Consider the following 23,910-nt stretch of genomic DNA (forward strand, 5'->3'; position numbering starts at 1 on the left):
AGGTCTTAACCTAATTTTGCTTCTCAGCTTGCTTCATGTGATAGGTTTAGCTAGAGATGCAGAAGTCTGGGATCTAATAAAGCATGTCATGTCTGTATTGTACTTTAAGTTAGGGCCCAGATCCAGTGCTTGGTGAAGCTGAATAGCTAATATGACACATTGCTATTTAGGCATTTAAGCTCAATCACCTTTCAAGGAGGCAAATAAGAGGTAAAATACAGGTGCATAGAAAAGGGCACAAAAGCCGCAAGAAGGGACCAGTTTGTTTCCATCTGATGGTGGTTGAAATCTTGGCAGAGTGTGAATTTTGAGAGCATGTTGCTGCTACTGCCACACTCAGAAGAAATTGAAAGAGAAGAGCAGACTGAAATCCAGTTTATTCACAAATAACACAGATCCACTGAAATCAGTGGAATTTAGGTTAGTGGAAAGTAACATTTTTATTAGGTCTAGTCTTGTTGGAAGTAAAATTGGAGTCAATCTGTTGGCCAGTCTTTTAGTTTAGCAGCTGTAAGCTCCAAGACCATATTTAAAATGCCACAGTTCTTATGCATGAATTTTAAAGTAGGTGGCATTTGACCTTGCTGAGATTAAGCAGAATTTACTGAGGACTGAGGAGCAAATGATAGATGCTGGTGATAGACAGATGTATACATCATATTTGATGTGTATGTGTGATCATGATTTAGAGGATGTAAGTAATCTTATCTTGATTGGCATAACTTAAACTTTTAAAGGATTGATCTGATATAAGACTAGGGAAAAGGAATCTCAAGAAATAAGATGTTTATATATTTATCATATGTTAACCTTTTACATAGTTTTTAAAAAAATGTTTTCATTATTAGCCAGAATTAGTATTAATTTCTCTGGCAAACTGAAGCTAGTTAAGAAATTGCCTTCTGCATTTCTTGGCATGCACCAAGTCATATGACTGATATGAGACAGGAAATACATCCATCAAACATTTCTAATGTACTGACAGTTTGTTACTGAGATTTATATCACTGAACATACACTGGTGAATGTAAGCAGTAGGGTTCTGGCCTTTATTGAATAAGCTGAATTTAAGTTATGTCATCTGTTTAAAGATGTTGTTACAGCTTATTTTAATGCTGGGAAAAATACATAATTATAATGAAATAAAATAAAATATGTTTTATCTAGAAATGCAGAGGACTGGATCTCAGGTTGGATACTCATAATGCATGTGTTATATTCGAAGTACAGTACTGGCCCATCGTACACTGGTGTGGCAGCACTCGTCCAAATGCAATGATACTAATTTTAGATTGTGAACTTGGACACCTTATTAAAGCTGAAAACAACTTCTACTCCGCAAGAGATTGAACCTGCACTAATGAAACAAGTCAGAACAATCTTTTTTAAATGCTAGTTTTCTGGCTTGAATAGAATCAGTGAAGGTCACCTGACAACCAGGACTGTGGCTGCAATCTTATACATAACACAATTTTGTGAGCTCTTATTTCCATAGAACCCAGCTGGGCTTAGTTCTGAATGGAGATGCATAGGATTGTGCCACTTTACTTTTTCATTGCCTGCATACATGAAATTCTTATTTGCAGTACAGGCTGCCCATATAACAGAATATTAGTATTTAGAACAATCTGTTCACAGACTCTGATTTTTCCTGAAAGATAGTGTTTGCTCTGTCAGTCTCCCAAAAACTCATCCTTGTGGCACTTCAAACATAACTGAATTTAATTAATTGTAAATTTTGGGGTTTTTTTATACTCCACTTCAGTAACTGTAAATAGGCTGATGAAACAGGCTGAAGGTCACAAAAACTTGCTAAAGGAAATGCTTGAAGGTGCACAAGACTCCTCAGGGTTCTTGTAAGCAGTCAGAAATTCGATGTATTTTCACGCCTGCCCTCAAGGCGGCAGGCTCTACTTTGTCATTTTCTAAAAGCAACAGAAAAAGGGTCAAAACCAAGATAGAGCTCCTTATGTCTTATACAAACGACAGCACGAACTATTGTAGGAGGCCATGAAGTTCCTCTCTCTCAATAACCAAGTTCGCTGGACTACTGTAATATAAGAACAACAGAAAACTAAGTATACCTCCAAGAAGTGCTTGGAAGAAAAGGAAGAAGAAAATGGTTAAACCACATTAGATTTGCAAGAGCCACTCCCAGTGTATTAAATCTATAAACTATATTGAATTTTAATACAGATGACTACCTGAAATTGTGAATGGCTTCTAAAACTATCACTAGAAAAACTAAGCTGGCTGCCCTGGCTGGCGGATTTTGTGAACGGAAGGATTTGGAGAGCTGTAGTGCAAGCTCAGGTTTGTAAAATGCCTGTTTGCTGTATTGACATTTTGGGGTGACTGGGTGAATGCACACTTAAAAAGGTAATGGGTGAAGAGTTCCTCCTGCACTGAATGGTTACATCTGGAAACATATTTTAAAAATCTGTCAGAGCAATTTGATTGGCAGCCTGTATTATGGCTGAATTCACAGTCAGTGCTCACATAGGAGTCTGACAATTGATTCAGGAGACCAGTGTTTTATGCAATGCGATTCACATTTCAGCACACAGCCCCCCTCTTTCTTTCCTTCCTCTGGTCCCACCTCTGCCGATCCTTTCCTGGGTCACTGTCAAGCCAATTGGTTTTGAAATTGTTGCACAGGGTTCTGGAAAAGGTGGTAGCATTCCAAAGTTCTTCTTGACATGTACAGAAATACATACGATAGGAATGTCTTTTATTTTGTCTGGGTTGTTTCTTAATTTTGTTCTTAATTTTTTTAAAATTCTCATCTGGAGGTGATTTAGTGCTAATTATATCAATACCAGTAATAAAGTGATGTAGTGCTAATCTCATTACATTTTGTGTAGTGTGATCAGAAAAAAATACTTAAGAGTAACTCATAACTGCAGCAAATCTTGTGATATTTGATCATGTAGTCGCAACCTCAGTGAAGCTGTCAGTGATTACATTATTGTTAGCAGTTTTAATATTTCTATTTTCATTTTTGTTTTCTATTTTACAAGTTTTAACCCGCCCAGAGTAGAGCTGTGACACTAATGGAAGCGGGATACAAATTGAATGAATGAATGAATGAATGAATGAATGAATGAATGAATGCATGCATGCATGCATGCATGCATGCATGCATACATACATACATACATACATACATACATACATACATACATACATACATACATACATACATACATACATACATACATACATACATACATACATACATACATACATACATACCTGAATGACCCAATGTGGTGGTGTAACACTACAAGCACCATGCAAAGAAACGCTGGATTTTATTAACATGTGTGTGTTTGTTGTGTTTCAGTATTCAAAACCGATTTATCATCTATCAATCTGTATCATATTTCATTGCAAAATGCAAAAACAAAACTAGAACCTGCAATACTCACTGGGAATTGATGGTACTTTTTTTGAAGCATCTGAGACGTGTGAAAACTCTGGCTCTCTGAGCCTCCACTTCCATGTGTATATTATTGTTCATCTCACGTTATATAAATACAAATCTTACCAAAAAAGACTCAGCCAGCCAGTTGGGCTGTCATGCATGGCCTGCCTTTCCTGTGAACTGTGAATTTGCCCTCCACACATGTAGATAACTGGGACTTTTGAAATCACTGAAGCTCTGTGTTCAGTGAAATTCCTGCTGCCATGAAACTCATGCACATTTTTTTATTGTTGTTGTTTCTCTGAAAGGTCCTTTTTGTTCATGATTGTTTTCAGCTTGAGATTGTGTCTAGCCAATTGGCAGGACAGCTGGAACTTGAACCCTGATTTCCCTCCTCCCTAGTCCAGGGCTTTCACCACAAGGGCATGATTGTTCCCTCCGACAGGCCATTCCCGACCCAGGAATGAAGGAGTTAACCCCTTTCCCTCTTCAGATTGGCATATGTTTTCTTTGTCAATGTATCCATCTTAATAAACTCCAGATGTGCAAGGCAGTGGCTTGAGCGTCTTAATCCCAGGCTTTGGTAGTTGGGTTTGTCTTCCTCAGAAGGGTTAGGACCGGCTGGAGATTCTCTAGGGATTTAATTTTATGAAATACTGGGGCAGGGAAGTAAGCAAAGGGGCCTCTTACCTGCCCTCCCTCCCCACACAGGAAAAGCTGGTTAAGACCTCACTCACTACTAAAAGCAGAGTTTTAAAAAACCCCTTTGTCTCTTGTTGATTATAAAACCCTATGATGGGGACCTGGGTTCACACACGGGGCATCCTTTCTCATTTTAAAGTAACAACATAAAAGCATGCAAAGATGCGAGCACTCTGCACACAGTCTACAGCTTGAGGGAATGAGTCCCAAACTCTGTGAGTACCATACCATTAACTACAAAGCCTCTGCTAATTTGAACTGCTAATTGCACATAATCAGCACAACGGGCATTTCATTTTCATGTCTGGTTCTCAACATCAAGCTGGCAGACGTGATGGCGAGCCTCTTGGACCACTCCTCATTAACTCATCTCACACACGATATTCAATGGATGCTTGAGGAAAACTGAACAATCAACCACATGCTGCACAGAGTCCCTGGTCATGATGAGCATATTATTTGGGGAGAATCCTGCCATTTCCCCAGTGGCAAGACCTTATGACAGAGGTGTAGCCTTGAAGGAAGATGAGAGGACACAGCAGAAGGAGAAGGGAAATGTAGGTTCCTTGCATAATAAATGGCAAATGTGGGAAGGTCCACAGCCATGTGTGGCTGTTGGTGATGGTTTTTATCATCTGACAACTGTTTTCAAAAAAGAATGTAGGCAAAGAATTAGGTACTTCTGTGGAAACTACTGGTACTGTGGACAAGTTATTATTTTGGACTTCAGCTCCCAGAATCCTTCAGCATTAGGGCCATCATATTGGCTTGGAGGCTCTGGAACCAGAGGTCAAAAGAGTAACTTTTCCAAACATTGCAAAGCCCTCATGCACAGCCCCACCAAGGATTCCCTCAGCAACACATCTCGAATTGTTTCCTTTGCCGTAAAAGAAAGCAGGTCAAGATGGTAAATCAGAAGTGACTCAACTGCCCATAATAAAGTCACAGAGCTAAGGCAGCCCACAGATTGTTCATAAAACAGAAACACAGTGTTATAACATTGAAGAACAATTAAAGGTATGCTGTTATTAGAAAGATTACTAATTTAGAAACACTTTTGAAAGCACATATGGGGCATCAGCTAAATGTGATGCACCCAGAAGTGAAAGTACTGTCTCAGTTGCTCGCTCCCGTTGTTGCCCAAAGAGAAAGATTTTCGCCCCATCTGAGCAGGACAATAAGGAGGTGGCCAGCCTAGTCTCTCAAGGGAGAGCATTCCACAATATTGCTGGGCAGCAACAAAAAGGGAAGCAAGATCTCCCTTTAAAACAGCAGCAGCTGCTGCAAAACGTAGTTAGTTATTAATATGGATATGGTAAGTGTGTAGGAACCCAGTATGGTATAGTGGAGAGAGTGACTGACTAGGACTCAGGGTTCAAATCCCTGCTTAACCAAGGAAGCTCACCGGGGTGTGTGGAACGGGTAAACATCTCACTTATCTTGAAAGCCCTACTAAGGTTGGTTACAACTGGATAGCACATAATAATTACTGTAGTGTGCAAGGAATAACAATACATTGTAACAATAACATAACTTTGTGGGAATAAGTGAAGCCAAATGTTAGAAAATTGCTTTTCTTTGCAGAAAGGATGGTGGTGGCATTTTTCAACATTTGAGGTATTTGCCCACTGTAATCAAGGATGGCTTTAGGTGAAAGTATTATTATCACCAGTTTTGCTGTAAGCTCTTTGAATGCTACAACATTATATTTTTGTAGCACGTCCAGGGATTCCTGTGCATATTTCTGCATAGCTTGGATGTAATCACAAAACTACAACTGTAATGCTAGTAATGTCTTTCTGTACATATCTGTCTCTGCCTTTATATTATAGCTGGATATCACTGTGGCCTTCAGAATGGTTGCATGTGACTGAGCTAAGAGAAGATATTAGCTTGTATTAAATGCCAGATTTTTTTTTAAAAAAAACCTATGACATTTTTGAGTACCTGCATACCCAAATGTCATAGGAGGTGCTGAGACACACATCTCCCGTTTATGGGCAGAAGGCTTGCCACAATGCAACCAGAACACTGAACTAAATAAACTGGCTTGGGTTCTTTTTGAGGAGAAAGGCTGGATAAAAATATTTTAAATAAATGAATGCATTTTTTTCTCTCATACAGCACAGGCTTTCTCCTGCTCTTATATTACTCGTACATGTAAGAATTCTTAGATCATCAGCATTTTCTCTGACTCATAATGCATTTGGCCTCCTCTTTCAAAACACCCAGGATGTATAATTTCCTTTATCACACTCAAGACAGTATTTAAAATATTATTTCCCTTCTCCATGCATGGACTGGAAATAGCTTCTCACTCACCGATGGAGTGGCTGTTTTCGATCTCTGTGGAAAAACACTGCTTACTGAAAAACCTTCCAGAGTTGTTATTTCTAACCCATTTCGACTGGGAGAGTCTCCATTTCAGAATTCACTAACTTGGGCTACACTTAGATATATTTGCTAACCAACTGTTTGAAAAAGAAAACTGCTTCCTATTGTTTTCACAGGCTTGTTCTTGCACCCTGGAGGCCTTGTTGATGAGATCACTTAAAATGGATTAGATAACAACAGTTTTCAAGCACCATTTTAGTGAGAGCAGCCAAACCATGATAAAATGTGGATGATTCCCCTTATATTCTTTCAGATTTATTATGTGCATGAAATTGTTCTTAGAAACTTCTGGCAGTCCCTTTCTTCCCCCATGAGTTAATCTAGAAGATTCTGGCAGTGAAGGAGTGTGGATAAAAAAATCTCCATTTGATCCTTTAAATCCTGCAGGGCAAACATATGGAAAAGTGACTGGAGTCTGCTCTTTTCCACACATGAGTCACCTGGAATTGCCAATAAGGGTTTCGCACTACAAGAGAGCGACTGGTGGGAGCTGCTTAAAAGCTTCCCTCGTGCTGCCTGTACCACTAGTAAGTCAGGAAGGTCAGCCGCACAGATCCTCCAGATGATCTTGGCTGGCCCCTCTCCCAGAAGTGGGGATTCAGACTTTGTGAGCCCTTGCACTGCACTTAGGGGATCCAAACCACCACGCTGCGCTGGCACCAGGAGTCAGAGTGACATAGCTTTAAACCAAAGAGCTGGATCTGGGTAAGCCTCATATGTCCTCTCCTGTTTCCACACGGTGGTTCTACACAGTGTTCCTTATTTGGGGTTCACAAGATCAAGAACAGATGTTTAGTTTCCAAATAATCAGTAAATGTTTACCTAATCAAAATGAAAATTACAAAGCTCGCATGAATATTATCAGGCTATAAGCATGGAAACATTCTCAGGTTTCCTGGAATACGAGACGGATACAGTTATGTCCGCAGTACCAGAACTACTGAGTTTTCTTTCTTTATTACATTGCATTTGCTTTCTGGTTTTTCTTCTGAAGACCTCAGGCAGATAGGTGTGGTTTTGCACGACCTCATTTTATCCTCAGAACCACCCTGAGAGACAGGTGAGACTGTGAGATGGTGACTGTCCCAAAGTCACATAGCAAGTTTTATGGCTAAATGGGGATTTAGCCCTCTATTCTAATTACTGCACCACACTGTTTCAACATTGAACAGCATTGAACAGTATCATTAATTTCCATCGTAAAAAACAAGGGCTGGAGTCCTTTTCACTGAGACATTCAAGTAAATGTAAATGGGCCGGGTGCTCTGCAACAGGAAAACATCCATTTTGCAATTGGTCACATGGTTCCTGTTTCAACCAATTGTGCAATGCACTGGCAGAAGTTCTTCATGGACAGTTCTTCTGCCTTGGCGCAATTGTGGCTGCCTCAGGTGTAATGTCAAGTTATGCCTGCATAGCTACTCAGCAGGATTTTAGCGAATAAGTGGCAATTTCATAGCAAATGTAGTCTTCAGACAGGCAGAAGTTTAAATGCTGGAAAACACTGTTTAAAAGGTACAGATTCGTTCACTCCTACATTAATTTACTGCATTTACAAACCAGAAATCAGAATTATATTTAGGAGGCAAAAACACAGCTGCTCGCCTATCAAAATCTTATGAGGCACACATCTTTTTTCAGTTTCATGAAAATATGTTCCCTCTGAGAGGGTGTCTGTGTTTGCGTGTGTGGGGCAGGTGAGGGGGCTGTGTGTATGTGGGCATGTGTGTGGCTGCACACACACACATAGGCATGCACTTCTGCACGCACATTCCTGTTCCTTCAGCCCTCAAAAACCTTGGAAACATCTGATGTGGCCCTCACTGTAAAATGTTTGGAGACCCCTGTTCTGGATGAACAAGGATGGCAACAACAAGAAAGATTAATTTATAAGCATGAGAATTATAAATATATATGGTTTAAATTGGTTGCACCTGTATATTTCTTGCCTTGGCAAGATGGAAGAAGTGACCATTGTTACAGTGTGGAGCAGGGAAAGAGAAAACATGCAAAAATTGAATACTTTGGATTCCTGTCTTCACCAGGCACTAGCAGGACAAGGAGAAGATATGATTAGGAGACATGAGAGCTTGGGGGAAAGTGGGAAAGGTGGGCAGAGAGATTACTTTGAATTCATGGGTGTATGGCCTTCTGTATTAGTCATATCTCACTCTTAAAATATGTTTTTGTTTTAGTGCTTTTTCTCTCGCCATAGCTTCTCCAAAACCAACATCCCTTCTGAGAGCTTTTAAAAAACCACTTGGGCAATTAATAACCTGTCAGGAATTAAACATAACACATTGCCTCATGAGTTGAATGAAGAGAATGGCCTCAAAACACTAGGAGGTTTATCCTAGTGTTCCAAAGAAGGATAGGTTGGGGGTGGGGGAGGGGGGCAGGCAAAAAGTGATGGAAAGAGGGAAGGAAATGTCTGAGGAGTGAGGAATCTGTGCTCTGAAATCAGAATGCCCCACTCCTTTCCTCTCTCGTGCCTCTGTAGGAGAGGTTCTGTAAGAGAGCTGAGAAACAAACTGATTCTCATCGCTTCGGCCCCACAAAGCTGCTCAGACATGCTGTGAAAATATTTACACTGAGTTTTCCTGGCTGCCTGGGCAGTGGCCACAAATATGCATTTTTCTCCCTTTACCTCAATTTGTCACAGACCCATACCATTCCTATAGCTTGGCCTATATAAGCTCTCCAAGGGATTTTGCTTTTGAATTCTCTGCATTGAGCAAGGCTGCCAGCACCAGAGCTCTTTCATGAAGGTTTCTTATCTTTCCTTCCCTCCCTCCCTCTGTTTCAGTTTGCATTTTCCAGGCTTTTTCCAGAACTGAACTAATTTATAGCTAAAGGCAGGATGCTTTCTAGGAGAGGAGCACATGTTTCATGCTTAGCATTGCAGTTATGCATGGGAACAACCCGCTCACACCAGTTGGTCTACCTGCAGCCCTCTAGCTTCAAACCTAAGTTCTAAGCAGAAAGTATGTATGTTCAAATGCTGCTACTGGAGACACACACACACAGACACACAGACACACACAAACACATACACATACACACAATGTATGTAAATTGCCATGGTATATAGTATATACTGTATAGACATCATATTTAAAATGGCCATGCCAGCCATCACTGCAACTAAAGGTACTGGGGTAGCAGGATAGGCATGTTGTCCCTTCATGGGCATACCTGTCCATAGCTGTGATTTCCAACAGCTTGTGCAGTCCTATGCCTTCATTTTTCTCCACCTCACAGTGACATAATTTACCCTTTCCACTCCGGTTGGCCAAGAGAGTGCAGAGACAGGCTTACCATTGGACTGAGAAATCATCAGTGTGTGTCGTCTAACAAAGATATTACCTGCTCTTTCCTTCAGATGCTGGCTTCAAAGTCTCCTGGGCATTATAATATCAAAAACTGACTTTTCAAAGCTCACTACAATTAAGGGAAATAGTATCCCTCAACCCTTGTTATTCAACATACCTAAAAGATGAGCAAAACTGCATGCAGTGTGTCATCATGTATTTCTTAGTATCCCTTTGGCTATATGCTAAGGAACCAAACAAAGGTGGCAGGATGTTCTCAGGAACAGACCAGAACAAACATAATCTAGTAGGGAATGTATAGAGGGAAAGAACTTCAGGAAAGTAAGTAACCATCCATGTGAGATGATTTTATCACTATTATGGTCCAAGAGCGTCCACAGGATTTTTTTCAGAGGTGGAACTGCAGGCTGGTGTCTCTGCATGATAGGCAGTACTATAGCATGCTGTGCATCTATCTGTACACAGTGAAATATTAAGTACGTTTAAGATTCCAGAAGGTGTGCAAGAGCTCATCTTTACACCATCATTAGACAGTTATGCTTTTTTCAGTCTTCCAGGCTGACAGTTGTTCTCTGCTGCTCAGCTCTCTTCCCCTCCTCCTCTAAAATCTAAATTGACACTCTAGTGCCCTACCATTGACATGTGGTTTTTTGCATGGGGACCCTCAGGGACAGCCCTACCATTAGGCAAGGTGAAGTAATTGGTTCAGGCAGACAAGTTGGGGTGTCATGAAAGGCCAGCAAATTGTTGTTTGTTTATTGTAATTGCATTTTCACAGCCAGAGTGAGAGGAATTAATGATGGATTTTGCCTGCTGTTACGTAATAACTTGTCTAGCTCCAGATGGCCTATGGCTTTCTGACCGGGTCTGTTTCAGGTTGTAAGGTCTCTTGGAGCAGCTCCATGGTGCACTTAAACATTTGTAGTCATTTATGAATTTAGTTTAGAAGAAAATTGTATAAGGTGCTATTTCTGCACATTTATATTTTCCTTATACATTTTGTGCACTGTTGTTTGCTGGCACATCAGGTGTGCTTTCCCATACTTTTCCTGCTGTTTTTCTCTTCCGGGCTCTTCCCTTTTGGTATGAACTTGGGATGTAAAACCTTGCTTGCCCCGTTTTCACATGAGAAGAAGAAATCACAAAAGTTTTTCTCCTGCAAAAAGCAAGACATTTTCTGTTGACCTTAAGGAAAGTTTTTGCACTTGCAAGAATGACTCTTTTTTCATTTGCAAATTGTGCAAATCCTCCGGCTAAATGATGAGAAGTGTTGCCTTTCTGCAGGGACTTCTAAAAATTAGAAGCATTGGGTGGGTTGTTTGTATCCTCCTGATCAAATAGCCAGTCCTCCTGTGTTTGCGATGTAGCTGTGCTCTGTTTCACAATGTATTTTGGGTAGAAACATATTACACAAATCAGGGATACCTTGTCAAAGATAAAAGTGCTTATTTTCTTGTCCTTGCACTGGAGGTGGGAAGTCTGGCAGGAGTAAGTGGGCTCCAGGTGAGCAGTCCCATCATGACAAGACAGTATGTCTTTTGGATTAAGTGTAATTTACCAAGAATGATTTATTCGTATCTGTATAATGAACTAATCAATCACAGTTTGCCTTCTTATGTTTATTTGTTACCAAACATGTTAAAATGGGCTTGCTGTTTGCTTGTGGTGCCTGCTAATGGTTTAGTTACAGACCCTAATCTCTTGGGATTACTGGGTATCAGAACCCTGTGTAGAGCAGCAAATTGGAAGATAATTTTGTATCTGTACCATCCTATGACTATGTGAACTTGTGTATGTGGTTATGTCCTTGGTTCATAACAGTCTGAAATAAATATCCTAGGAATTGCAACAGTATTTGCAAGCACAATTGAAATGAAATAAGGGCAGAACATGGCTATTAAAACTCTTGTTTCACGGGAATTAACTTTAAAGCATTTAGTCCTTTAACCCAAAGCCCTAGTTAAATGAAAGGCGTTGCATTACATGTGATCTTGCCACTAGACAATAGACACCTAGTTAATAAATCTCTGCTTTGTTCCCTCAGGCAGGTCAAACATGTTGCATGAGTAGTATAGCACATATTCATTATACTGAGGTCCCAAGCGGCACATCCCTCTAGATTTGAGAAAAAGGTAATTTATGGATTTCAGCACCTGCGCCACTTCCGGGATATCGGTTCCTAAGATGGAATGGCAGAATGGTTGGCGGAAAAGAAAAATGTCATGCCAAAGTCACTACAATGCTTAGTATGCAAAAGTAGTACACAAAGTAAGGAGGAAGTAAAAAAAAAAGAAAGAAAAAAGAAAAATAGCAAAAAATGATGCCACTTTAAAGATTTGTTTCATTGTGAGTTTTTGTGCATCAAAACCCAGTTCTTCAGACTCAACAAATGCAACTGCTTTGTCCCCACATATTTATACATCCCAGACTTCATGACCAGGTCTTGTTTTTATTGCATACCTTCAAGTTGGCTCTGACTTATGGCAATGCTATGAATGAGTGATCTCTAAAACACCCTGTTCTCAACAGCCCTGCTCAGCTCTTGCAGACTCAAGCCTGTGGGTTCTTTTAGGGAGTCAATCCATCTAGAATTTGGTCTTCCTCTTATCCTGCTGCCTTCAGTCTTTCTCAGCATTACTGTCTTTTCCAGAGATTCTTGCTTTCTCATGATGTGCCCAAAGTAGAATAGCCTCAATTTCATCATTTTTACCTCCTGAGATACTGTAGTTTAGACTTGATTTGATGTAGGGCCCACTTGTTCATCTTTCTGGCAGTCCAGGATATCTGCAAATATCTCCTCCAGCACCACATTTCAAACAAATAATTTTTTTTCTTGTCAATGACCAGATGAGGTTACAGATAATGAACTAGGTGACACTGAAATTCTGTTGCTTAGCATAGTAAATCACTCTAGAATAGAGTGATCAGTGGAGACTTGGTAAGTCAACTCCTTCATAAGTTCCATTGACTCAAATGAGTCTACTCTAGCTGTGTTTTATTATGCTGAAGCAACTAGAGTAGGCTCATTTGAATCAATGAAACTTACAGAGATGTTGATGCATTAAATTCCCTCTGAATCAATGGGCCTACTTCAGGCAATTTACTACACTAATCAACAGTATTTCAGCCCCTGGTTGGTCAACAGAGGAATGGGATATCAAGCTTTTAACTACTTGAGGTTGCTGGCCCTAGCTGACTGATAAGCTGAGTGCCAGGTAAACTTGGCTGCTGCAGAAATGTTAAGAGATGTTTGGGGGACAGAGTTCAGAATCTGTCAGGACAGACAAATATTTTATATCCAAAAGTTAGGGGGAGGTTTTCTATAACATTTCACATTTTTTCTGCAGTCAGCATTTGAACCCATAAGCATGTTCAAACATGTTTATGAGTAATCTGGCCTTTTTCACCAGATTACTTATAAACATGTTGAAAACCACCCATTTACAGAAAAAAAATGACATGGCATAGAAATCCTCCCCTTACCTATGAGATACTACAGAATGTTTGGTTACATATGTAATGGACTAAGAAGCCTTGATCTTTATTGAGCCTATTAGAGATGCACTCAAACTTTTTGAATGTAGCTAATTCCCTGTACCTACCACATGAGTCTCCCAGTGCAATTCTTTTTTCTACTATAGCCATTTAGAGATCCATAACAGTGTCCTGGGAAGTTCACTTATTCCTCTCTGTTCCATTCCTAGTGTCAGATTTGTGTTTACTCATCCTGTTGTGCACAGACCATCCTGTGTGTCATAAGCAGGATTCAATCAGAGGTTTTAAACATAATATTTTTAATTGTAGTCTTAGCTGGGCTGCAGGCAGCATGGTGTAAACTTTACCTTTATGCCCTTCATGCCAGTTAAGTTGCTCTTGCTCTTACCATGGATTTCTCTAGGAAACCTTTACTGTCAGTAGTATGATTTCTATTTCTTCCTTCTACCACTAGAATAACAAAATGGTAAGCACCTGATTAAAGTGATCAGACATTTTGGCCATATTCAGTGTGTGTAACCCCTGACGTTTACCTTCCTTTCTTGCCTACTTCATCTTGAAACTAAGGCAAACTCCCGAAGAAAGGATCTGCCTTTTCCACTTAGGCTACTCTTCACAGCCGCAAGTACATTGCTGGTCCTAGGCAAGGGAAATGAACAGAAGGAAAGAAAAAGACAGATCCATCCAACAAAAGGACATTTATTTTTACCATGTTAACAGGCAGTATTGACCAAAGACTAGAGATATTTAGCAGAACTGCAGAGAACTGATTAGCACATTAAATAGGACAGAAGGTGCCCTTGAAAAAAGTAAACAATTGTGGAAAAACCCCAAAAGTTAAATATTAGCCAAAAGAATGTGATTATTTAAAAGTCTGTCTGAAAAGGGCCATCATGTAGATGGAAGAAATCATGAATCAGAAGCCCAGCACCTGCTAGAAAAGTTAAAAACACACTGGGGAACAGATCACAGTTTAAGGGAAAGACATACCCCCCCCCCCTTGCAATGTTTATCCCTCCAGGCATGCAGTTCTTTCAGTGCTACTCACTTGAGATTGCAGTGGTGTATACAAAGCATGCTGATATTCAACTGATAAGTTACAAGACAAAAGCAAATCAAAATGCAAATTGAAACAAGTTTCTGTTTGAATAATGTCTCTTAAATACACACTGTTGAATCCCAATACCCTGCTGATGATATCCAGCTCTATTTCTCTTTTAACTGATGTTATGGAGGGTATGGAAATCATCCCAGTGAAATGATGGACTAGATGAGGGCTACAGGCATAATGGAGGTTTGGTCGTTCATAGGGCTAGTTAGCCTATGGTTGAAGGTATAAGCTATTCTGGATGGATCTGCTCTCCTTTTAAAGGACTAGACTTCCAACTTGTGAATGCTCTCAAGTCCAGCATTGCTCTTGAAGATGAAATAACTTCTTTACTCCCTATTGCCTTTGTCCCGCTTTGCCTGATATTCACCTATTCTTGGAGAAGATGGATCTGGCCATGATGATCCTCACCTTAATCACCTCTTATTTAGAGTATTGCAATGTGCAATTCATGGTGGTAGCCCTGAAGAGCAGTGGGACACCACACAAGTTATAAAATCTGGCAGCCAGGTCATGGCCTGGCACCTACGCTATGTAGACCATATGATACTGTTCTTACACAAGTGTTGGAATGTTTCCAGTCTTTAAATTAATGTGATTCTTCCTCATCAACTACAGTTATGGGCTAGGATATCTAGCGCTATCAGGTACAAGCTTTAGACCTAAAATCTCAAGAACTGGGACACTGTCAAACTGGCACCCCAGGACATTACAAGTTCAGGACTTGCTATTTAGACACATTCAGAGACCCTCCATACATTCAATTAGCTTTCAGATTCCGGAGTGGCTGCCATTGAACCATCTGTCTCTCGCACACCCACATTTTGCAATTGCTGCTCAGGTTCTGCACTGTGTACATCATAGCCATCAGCCCTTACATCTCAGGCTTTGGCCCTGAAATCTCAGAGAACTGAGCATAGTTCACTTGACAACTCTTGAGCATATGGATGTTTATACTACTAGACCTTATTGCTTTGAAACAGGAGTAATTACTTTGGAAGCTCATAAAAAGAAGAAAGCATGCTTATAGTTTCAAGACATTCACTCAGGGACAGGAGAGCAGGAAAGAAACAACAGCACCCAAACTTACTTATAGAAGCCCATAAAAGCTGACTTCTAGGCATGCATGTGTGCTCATGGAGATAAGATGGTATATTATCATCCCACTTTTAGAAAAGGAGAGAGAAGATTAACTTACTTTTGAGAAGAAGATGAAACAAGATTGAGAACAGCAATCTGCATATTAAATGTGTAGATGCCTAGAAAAATAGAGGGGAAAACAATGCCAATTCCCACCCGGCTATCTCTAGCCCCCAGCTATTTCAGGTTACATGTAACTGTGGTTGTTGCTTAGGGGCCAAATTAAACTGCAGAGAGCTGGTTGTGAGAAGCACCAATTCCTTAAATCTTAAAAGCCGTCTGATTATAACCTGGGGGGATTTTCTGATCACCCCTAGCTGTAAATTAGTTTGACATCGGGAGTCAAGCTTGGCTTAGTTTGCCTCTCCATTGCTTAGAGCCTTAGACACTGAAGTTGGGAAAGGATGCTTTGAATAAAACACTGAAGTGTTTTCTTCTTCTAAGGAGGTAAGAATCAAAACTACCCCACTTCCAACATGAAGGACCAGCACCTCCCTTATGAGCCTGCCCCAAATTTAGTCTTCATCAAAGACCTCTGTTATACATCCCATCACCCAGAGGGAGAGGACTTTTTTCTACTGTAGTGCCTCAAATGTAGAATTCCTATATATTTGACACTTAAAAAACTCCTCTACCCCTATATATATATATACACACACACACACAATTTAAAAAGCAAGAGTGAACATCTAAATGATTAGTTGAAAGCATAACAGAACAATCTTAAATATATATATATATACAGTATTTGACATTTAAAAAACTCCTCTACCTATATATATATGTTCACTCTTGCTTTTTAAATTGTATATTTGCCTCAGGGAATCTTGGGAGTGTGTGTGTGTGAAAGACAGGCAAGACCCATTTTAATAATGAATAATAATTGAAATTCCTTCTTTCCCCCAGAATAGTTTATCCATTCAGTTTGGAGGGCTTTTTCCAAGATAACCTAATACTGTAATTCTACACTCCCAGGTGACAAACCAACACTTTTCTGTTGTATCAATTATTTCCGTTGTATCAATTGTCTCATCCTCACCATCACGAATTCAGAGAAGCACTTTCATTCCATCGATCAGGAGGCATTAAAAGAATGGGTAGAATCCACCCATTCTTTCCCTACCCACTCGTTAAACAGCCTTAAGATAATGATACCACACTTATGGAGTTCCTTCAAGTGTACAAGAGATCAGGCCTCTACTCCCAATAAATGTACAATCAAAACTCTGACACAGAGGAAACAACAAGGGAAGGGACAAGAGGACTAATGGGAAGCTGTGCATAGGCATGTATGCATGCATCATGTCTTATGGTATTATTTACAATACTTATGCTTAGTCACATGCTCAGTTAACAGGGTCATTCATGAGCAATGACATGAAGGTCTTGTGTGGGGTTAGAGTGGGGATGGAGACTCCAAAGCTCATCTTCCCTGAACAAATGTCTTGAATTGGCCCTGACCATCTGCTGAGAATCTGTAACTTGCTCCTAATTCTTAGAAGGCTTGCTTAAAGAGTCTGTAGAAATAACTGATGTCCTCAAAATGATGATAACTCTCTATATTCCTAGAAAAGAAAAGGGAAAAAACCCCACAAAGAATCTTTTTACCAGAGCTGGGACCATTATTTCCTTCATCTGCCCTCCATAAAAAAAAATTGTCTGTCTTGTTTCATTAGGTAATGTCTTCCTTGTTCTTTTCTCTGTGCTTGATGCAACCCCGTTCCCCCTTTTTTTGGTGAGAGCTGTTCAGCCACCATCCAGGCTTTTCTAGAGGATTTCCATGTCCCCTTGAACTCGGGCCCACAGATGTGCAGGGACCATCCCCTAGAAAAGTCCTAGCAGCCAGCACTGACTTTAAATTTAAAAAGAAAAACAAACAAAAAACTTCAATTTCTTGTTGTCAAACATGTTTTAGCTTTCTGATGATTTTGCAACTAGCACCACATAGCAAAAGGATTGTGTCATTTATGAAGGCTGCTTTGCTTTTTCACTCCCTGGGACTCTCTCCCTCCCACTACAAAGACTCATTCACTTCCTCCCTGGATGTATTCCCTTACCTTTAAACTCTTCCTCTTTTGCCATGAACTGACTTGGCTCCCAGCTTGACAACCTTTTGAGTGAGTGGCTGTGCTTGAACGTGCCCCCCCCCCTCCGCCAGAGGTTCCTTTGCAGGCGTCTGCCTCATTGGAAAGTTCCACCTAGTGCATTTCAGATGCCACCAAGAGTGTGTCCTTTTCACTGGCAAAAAAAGGCTTCAAGCAAGCAATACACACACATGCCCCCCTCCTTTTTTTGCAATAAGTCACCTCTCTAAACCTGCCTGTGCTGATTGTCCTAATCACAGAGGATAATGGGATGCCCAGCAAAGATGGGGGGCACGGGGGTGTGTGCTCAGAGCTTCCTGCTGTGTTCTCTGGGAGGAGAGTCCGCTTGCACTGCCTTGGGCAAACTACACAAGCATCCCCAGAGGAAGGGACTTGTAAACCACTTCTGAGTTCTTTATAACTAGGAAATGCTGGGAAGGTTTGCCAGAACTCATGATAGATTTGACCACACATTACAAAAGTGGAAGGAGGGCAGGTGAAAGATATCTGGCTGGTTTTGCAGTAGGAAAGGACAATGGCCAAGAGACTCGAGCCTGTGGCTTCCTTTAGGGAGTCAGCCCAGCTCATGTTTGGTCTTCTTCTTTTCCTGCTGCCTTCAGTCTTTACCAGGATTGATGTCTTTTCCAGAGAATCCTGCCTTCTTATGATGTGTCCCAGATAGGAGAGCCTCAACTTCAGAATTTTTCCCTCCAGAGATAGTTCAGGATTGATTTAAACTTGTTTATCTTTCTCGCAGTCCAGGGTAAATGCAAAGCTCTCCTCCAATATCGCATTTCAAACAATTATTTTTCCCTTTCAGCTTTCTTTAACTGTCCAGCTTTCACACCTGTACGTGTTAATCAGAAATACAAGAGTTGGATGATCTTCGTCTAGGTCTCCAGTGACACACTGTTACATTTGATGATCTTTTCTCATTCTTTCATTTCTGCCCTTCCTAGTCTCGGGAAGATGGTCCCTGCATCTGATTTCTTGGCTGCAGTCTCCCACTGTAGAGATGATGAATACAAAAGGCATCTCTCACTTTCTTCTTGTGGAGAGTCCTCACAAAGCTATCAGTCCTGGTAGTCTTTACAGTGGAGCCATGATAGTTAAGGAGGGGGTTGAAATGCTACAATTGTGTAGTGCAAATACATTGTCACTTTTGGAATCAGCAACCCAGCATCTAACGATTATAGTCTTTGTAAGTCTTATCTTTTATTGCATTAGCTGCTTAATGTCCTTTTATACAGAAATATACTAAAAGAGGGAGAAGTATGCAGACAGGTACTTTATGTAATCTGTGGTGAAACATTTGTGTGCATGGGGTATGTGTCTAAGACAGAAAGGGGGAGAGAAAGAAATAATTTGTATCTTGGGTGGAGCTTCCCTCACCAACTTTGGACTCACCTAAATGACTTTGAGTCATCTTAACTTTTCTCTTCCTTTCGTCTTCTGGCAAACAATAATTCAAATGCCTTTGGGAGCTTAAGGATGCATTAGAGGTGTGTAGATTTGTGGGTCTGTACTGCAAAAACAGATGCAACCCAACAACACAAATCTGCACACTTCAGCTTGCTTGCTGTCTGAAAATAGAAGGGAGGGGTGGGAGGGAGGGCTCATGGACCAAGACAGAGGGGATGCCTCATTCCAACATTTTGGAGAGAAGTGCCCCAGATCCAGCCATGAGCCGCCCTCAAGGGTGAGGTGGATGGAATGGAGTCACTGAGAAAGGAATTCCCATTAAAAAGGTGCTTGTGCTTTGCTCCTGTGTGGAACTTGATCTGCTCCTGCCCCCAGTGGACTTAGCAGTCCATGTGAAACAAAGAATTCAACACATAGTCCAGTCCTTGTCTTCTGTCCCACCAGCCCCCATCATGAGGGCAACTGTGATATCTGTGGAGGCAGAGTAACCTCTTCTGTAAAGGCAAAGTGAGATGATTGGCCTTCTCCTGCATCATGCTCACCTTGTTTCCTATGACAGCCTTGTATTTCCCATTTCTCCTGTGTCACCAGACCCAGCTTTTCACATTCCTTTCAGCCCCTCCTTAGTTTGCTATGCCTTGTGCTGAATACCAGGCTATAATAAGAGCATGGTGGTGGGAGACTGTAGTTCCATTTCCTTCCAGTCACTCTTGGTGATGCCAGGGCTTTTTGGGCTCCTTGGCCCTTGCATTACGAACCAAAGATTCCAGAGTAATCCTTCTGAAGCTTGTGGGGTTGCTTTGGGGGACTGAAGACTTTAGGCACAGATGTGTGAAGGCACACCTATATAACCATCATGATGTCTCCTCAGCAGTCTTTGGAATTTGGTTTGTGGAGGAGAATGCTGGACCTGTTGGCCCTCTTGAGTCCTTTCCCAAGAATTCCCTAAGGAAAAAAAAACGACTGCTGAGAATCTAGAAGTCTTTCGGTCAGAAAGAACATTAAATCAAAAATTTAGTAATTCACTTTCTCACTTATAGCAGGAGATATGTCCTTCAACAGCTTGCAGCTAGACTTGCAGATTAAGTCAGTGTTTACCTTTCAGTGAGCAATCACAATATAGTGCTCACTAAAGGCAAGATATGGACATGAGGAGAATAAATCTGCTAAGACAAACAGACCACTGTACCACTTGGGAGGAGTACTTCTTTTAAAAACATGGTAAAGCATGGTGTCTACTCTGTCTGTATACACAAGAACCTCATTAAATGCTAATGCTTGGGCACAAAGAACATGATGCTTCTTCACTGATGTCAATGAATAATTACTAAAGAGGTGGGGGGGAAATGCCTTGCAATAAAAATCATTAAAAGTTTAATTTAAGTGAACGTCAGTTTCACTTGTACTTTCTATCTGCTTTCCAACTCCACTGCCGCTCATCACAAGGATCTACCATCATGTTGTTCTGGCCATTTGAATGGAGCCATGTCACAGACACTGACATGGTTTCCTGGCAGCAGAAGAGGTGACATATAGTATATGGGAAATGAGGCATACCCATGCTCTTCCATTCTCAATAGCCCAACATTTCTGTACTGTTTCCAATGGGAGCGGGGGGGGGGGGAAGAGATGGTATAAAACAGTGATTCCCCATCTTGGGTAATCCAGGTGTTCCTGGACTGCAGTTCCCATAACCCTTCACCTCCAGCTGTACTAATCAGGGTTTCTGGGAACTAATCCAAGAATACCTGGGCTACCCAGGCTAGGTGTTTTGTTGCCCAGTCTAAGTTTACGCAGTCATGGCGGACATATGTGTGACAAACTCAGAAGTGGAAGCCCTTGCTGTTCCACTCCAGCCTCAGCAAAGATTTTTTTTAAAGACGTTTTATCTCCTCTCTGCAATTGTCCTGCTTCATTCATGGAATTTCACAGCTGGCCCAGACAGACCACATTGTCTGCGTTCTCCTCCAGAGCTCCTGCATTTTCCCACTGCTGCTTCTGCTGCTTTTCTTTCTTTTCCAGTCCCTATTAAGACCTTTTCATTGGTAGCCTTAGGAGTCTTCCAAGATCTTCCGTTTGTCAGTGAAAACTTCACAAGGAGGATTTCTCTCTCTCTCTCTCTCTCCATATCTATGTGTCTCCTCTTCTTCCCATGTCACGAACTGGCAACTTTTTGCCATAATGACAACTGCACACTTGGTTTCTTCATTGTACATCCATGTGATCGATTGACAGTGCCCGAAAAAGTGGGCTGATATCTAGGAAACCTCACACTGAAAGGAACATGTTAATTTTAACCCAGTTTTTGTTACATACATTAGCAGAGGATTCCCAGCAAGGCACACACTGTTGAGCAAAATTATCTCGTGTGCTATCATTTGCACCATGGGCTTCACACTAAGTCCTACACTACATGCGCCCTGTTTCAAGGGTGTTGTGTGGGACTATCTTGCTGGATCAGTCTTGGGAGGAAACTTGGCCAAATCTCGACTGTTGTTTAATGAGGTGCAATGGGGATTACAGTTCTGTGTTAGCTGCAGAAGTTTGTCTTCATGTACTTGTAAGGGGGCAGCCACTTGAGATCGGGACCTTAGACACCTCACCCCCGACACTTCAGGGTGAAAGGCTCTTGTTGAGACCACAGGCGAGCCGGCTGTTTCCAAGTCCTTTCAGCCTGGCTGTACCTTCTTTATGGGTCACCTTTTGTTTCTGTGTAACGAGGAAACAATGAGTGAAGGAAGACTAGATCGGGAAGCGAAGGCAGAGGACGAGAGAAGGCGGGGGGGGGGGAAAGAAAAGATGAATGAAGAGGAAAGATCTTAGACAGACCAGATAGGTTAAAACTCTACTCCGAACCCATTTAGCAATCGGATGAGGCTGAGGAGGGATCCTTTTCCGCTCGCTCTCTTAAAAGATTCCCCCCTCTCCTTGTCTCTGACATTTCCACTACTAGGCAGAGAAAGAGGACGTTGAGGTGGAAGAGACGGGCGGAGGGTTGGTGTGAGTGTGTGTGTGTGTGTGTGTGTGTGTGTGTAGGGGGGGGAGTGGGATAGGGGGCTTTCAGAAACAAAAGGAAACCAGCTGCAGAACTTCCTGAAGAGAGCGAGCGAGCGAGCGAGTCAGCACTAACTAGAAAAATTACTAGAAAGGAAGGGCGAGGGAAAGGGGAGAAAGCAGCGCTTTCGCCCGCAGGAGTTGTGTGCCTGCTCCGGGTGCCGTTCCGCGACCCCCCCCCCCTCCGTCCCCGCACTATGACCAGCGCGATCTTGAGGCGGAATTCCAGCAAACAGGGCTTGCAGAATCTCATAAGGTAAGGCAAATTTACCTGGTCGCCAGCAGGCAGGAAGGCACCGAAAGCCGTTCCTTTGTTTATAAGGAGCCAACCCGCCGATGGGGCGAATGCCTCACCGCATGCCAGGGGGATTCTTTCCTCGACCACGAGATTTTGTACTCTTTTTGAGGAGGCTGGATGGTTCATTCTTTGCCCCCCCCCCTCTAAAGAGGAATATTATTTTTAAGCAGCTACGTCCCTTCGGAAGCTGGGGGCTTCAGACCGCGAAATAGGCAGTGATTCGGGGAGGGAAGGAAGGTGGGCATGGGAGGGTGGGTGAGGGAGGTCTGAATTCATTGATAGCTTTTCCAGAAGCGTACCAGGAACGCCGGTCCTGGACAATTACGGTCCCTTAGTATTTCCCGTGGACCTATAGCAGGATTTCGCTCTTGACTTGGCGCTGGGTGGGAGCATCCTGATCCAAGAGAGGAGATCGGCTGAGCAGGAAAAAAAAATCTTGCCGGTCCGCAAAGAGCGCATTGTGTGTGTCAGTAGACAGTGTGATGATGGTGGTAGCTGGAAGCTCGCATCATGTGCCGTGCGGTTAACTTGAGGAGAAGCTAATTTAAACGCAAGACAAGCCTGTAAGGGGCGAGTAATTAATGCTCTTCAGGTAATTAAATGAGGGGCTTCTGACTTCATGAGGAGAGCAGCCTCCAGGGATCATCTCTGTACCACGAGAAGTCGCTCTCTTTGGAACAATGGAAGATGGACCGAAGTCCTCCCTGGTGAGGGAGTAGGTGCTACGAATATGTAATGGGAATTACTCACGAGTAGGCAATGGATGGCTACAGTTGCGGTGTAGGTCTCTTGAGGGAGTGATGCTGAAAGAAAGGTGCCACTCGTTCTCTCTTTATACTAAAGCTGACTGCAGATTGTAGGCACAGGGGGGTCCTGGGATAATCCAGAACGGTTGGCATTAAGGATGGTCCTCCATGGTGTGCGTTGAGGGGAGGCAATGACGAGGAGGTGACCTTCCTGGCTGGTGTTCATTTGGTAATGTTTGTGGCTTTCTGTGCAAACTATTTTAAACATTCTGCTTTCTACAACTGAGAATGGATGAAGAAACTTAACCTAGGTGACAGCCTGACTGCCTCTATCAAGATATGTTTGGACAGATTTAATAGGGGACTTTCCACTCAGAATGCTCCGACCCCCTCCCCCAAGAGTTTGCACATTCCCGAGTCACTGGGCAATGCTGTCAGTTCAGAGTAATCCAGCCATGATCATAACCACTACAGAAGAAATCTAGATGAATGCATTGGTACTTATACAGACAAAAATAACTTCTGTCACAAAGTCCCCCTCTAGCTTCAAACAACTTGATCAGAGTGTGACAGCCAAACAGGAGGACAACAGATGGCTCAATAGGTGGGGCCATTTCTTTAAAAAAAAAAAAGGTTGCATCATTAGCTTTAACTCCATGTGGACAGAACTTGCAGACACTTAACTGTGAGGTTTTACACATTAGTAGG

General features: G+C 41.9%; 1 protein-coding gene across 4 annotated transcripts in view; it reads left to right on the top strand.

Annotated features, from left to right (window-relative positions):
- Positions 1-23,910, top strand: part of LSP1 (lymphocyte specific protein 1) — a 101,254-nt gene that overhangs the window by 14,714 nt on the left and 62,630 nt on the right. For 2 of the 4 annotated variants that reach the window (XM_020788753.3, XM_078383694.1), the window contains exon 1: positions 22,159-22,414. The exons of the other annotated variants lie outside the window; for them this stretch is intronic. In XM_020788753.3, the coding sequence (XP_020644412.3) occupies positions 22,356-22,414 (59 nt within the window). In that variant the 5' untranslated portion in view covers positions 22,159-22,355. Of the gene's footprint in view, positions 1-22,158; positions 22,415-23,910 lie in introns of those variants that run through there. 4 annotated transcript variants of the gene reach the window in all.

The sequence above is a fragment of the Pogona vitticeps genome, chromosome 1 (assembly GCF_051106095.1).
Source record: "Pogona vitticeps strain Pit_001003342236 chromosome 1, PviZW2.1, whole genome shotgun sequence".
Taxonomy (NCBI): Eukaryota; Metazoa; Chordata; class Lepidosauria; order Squamata; family Agamidae; genus Pogona; species Pogona vitticeps.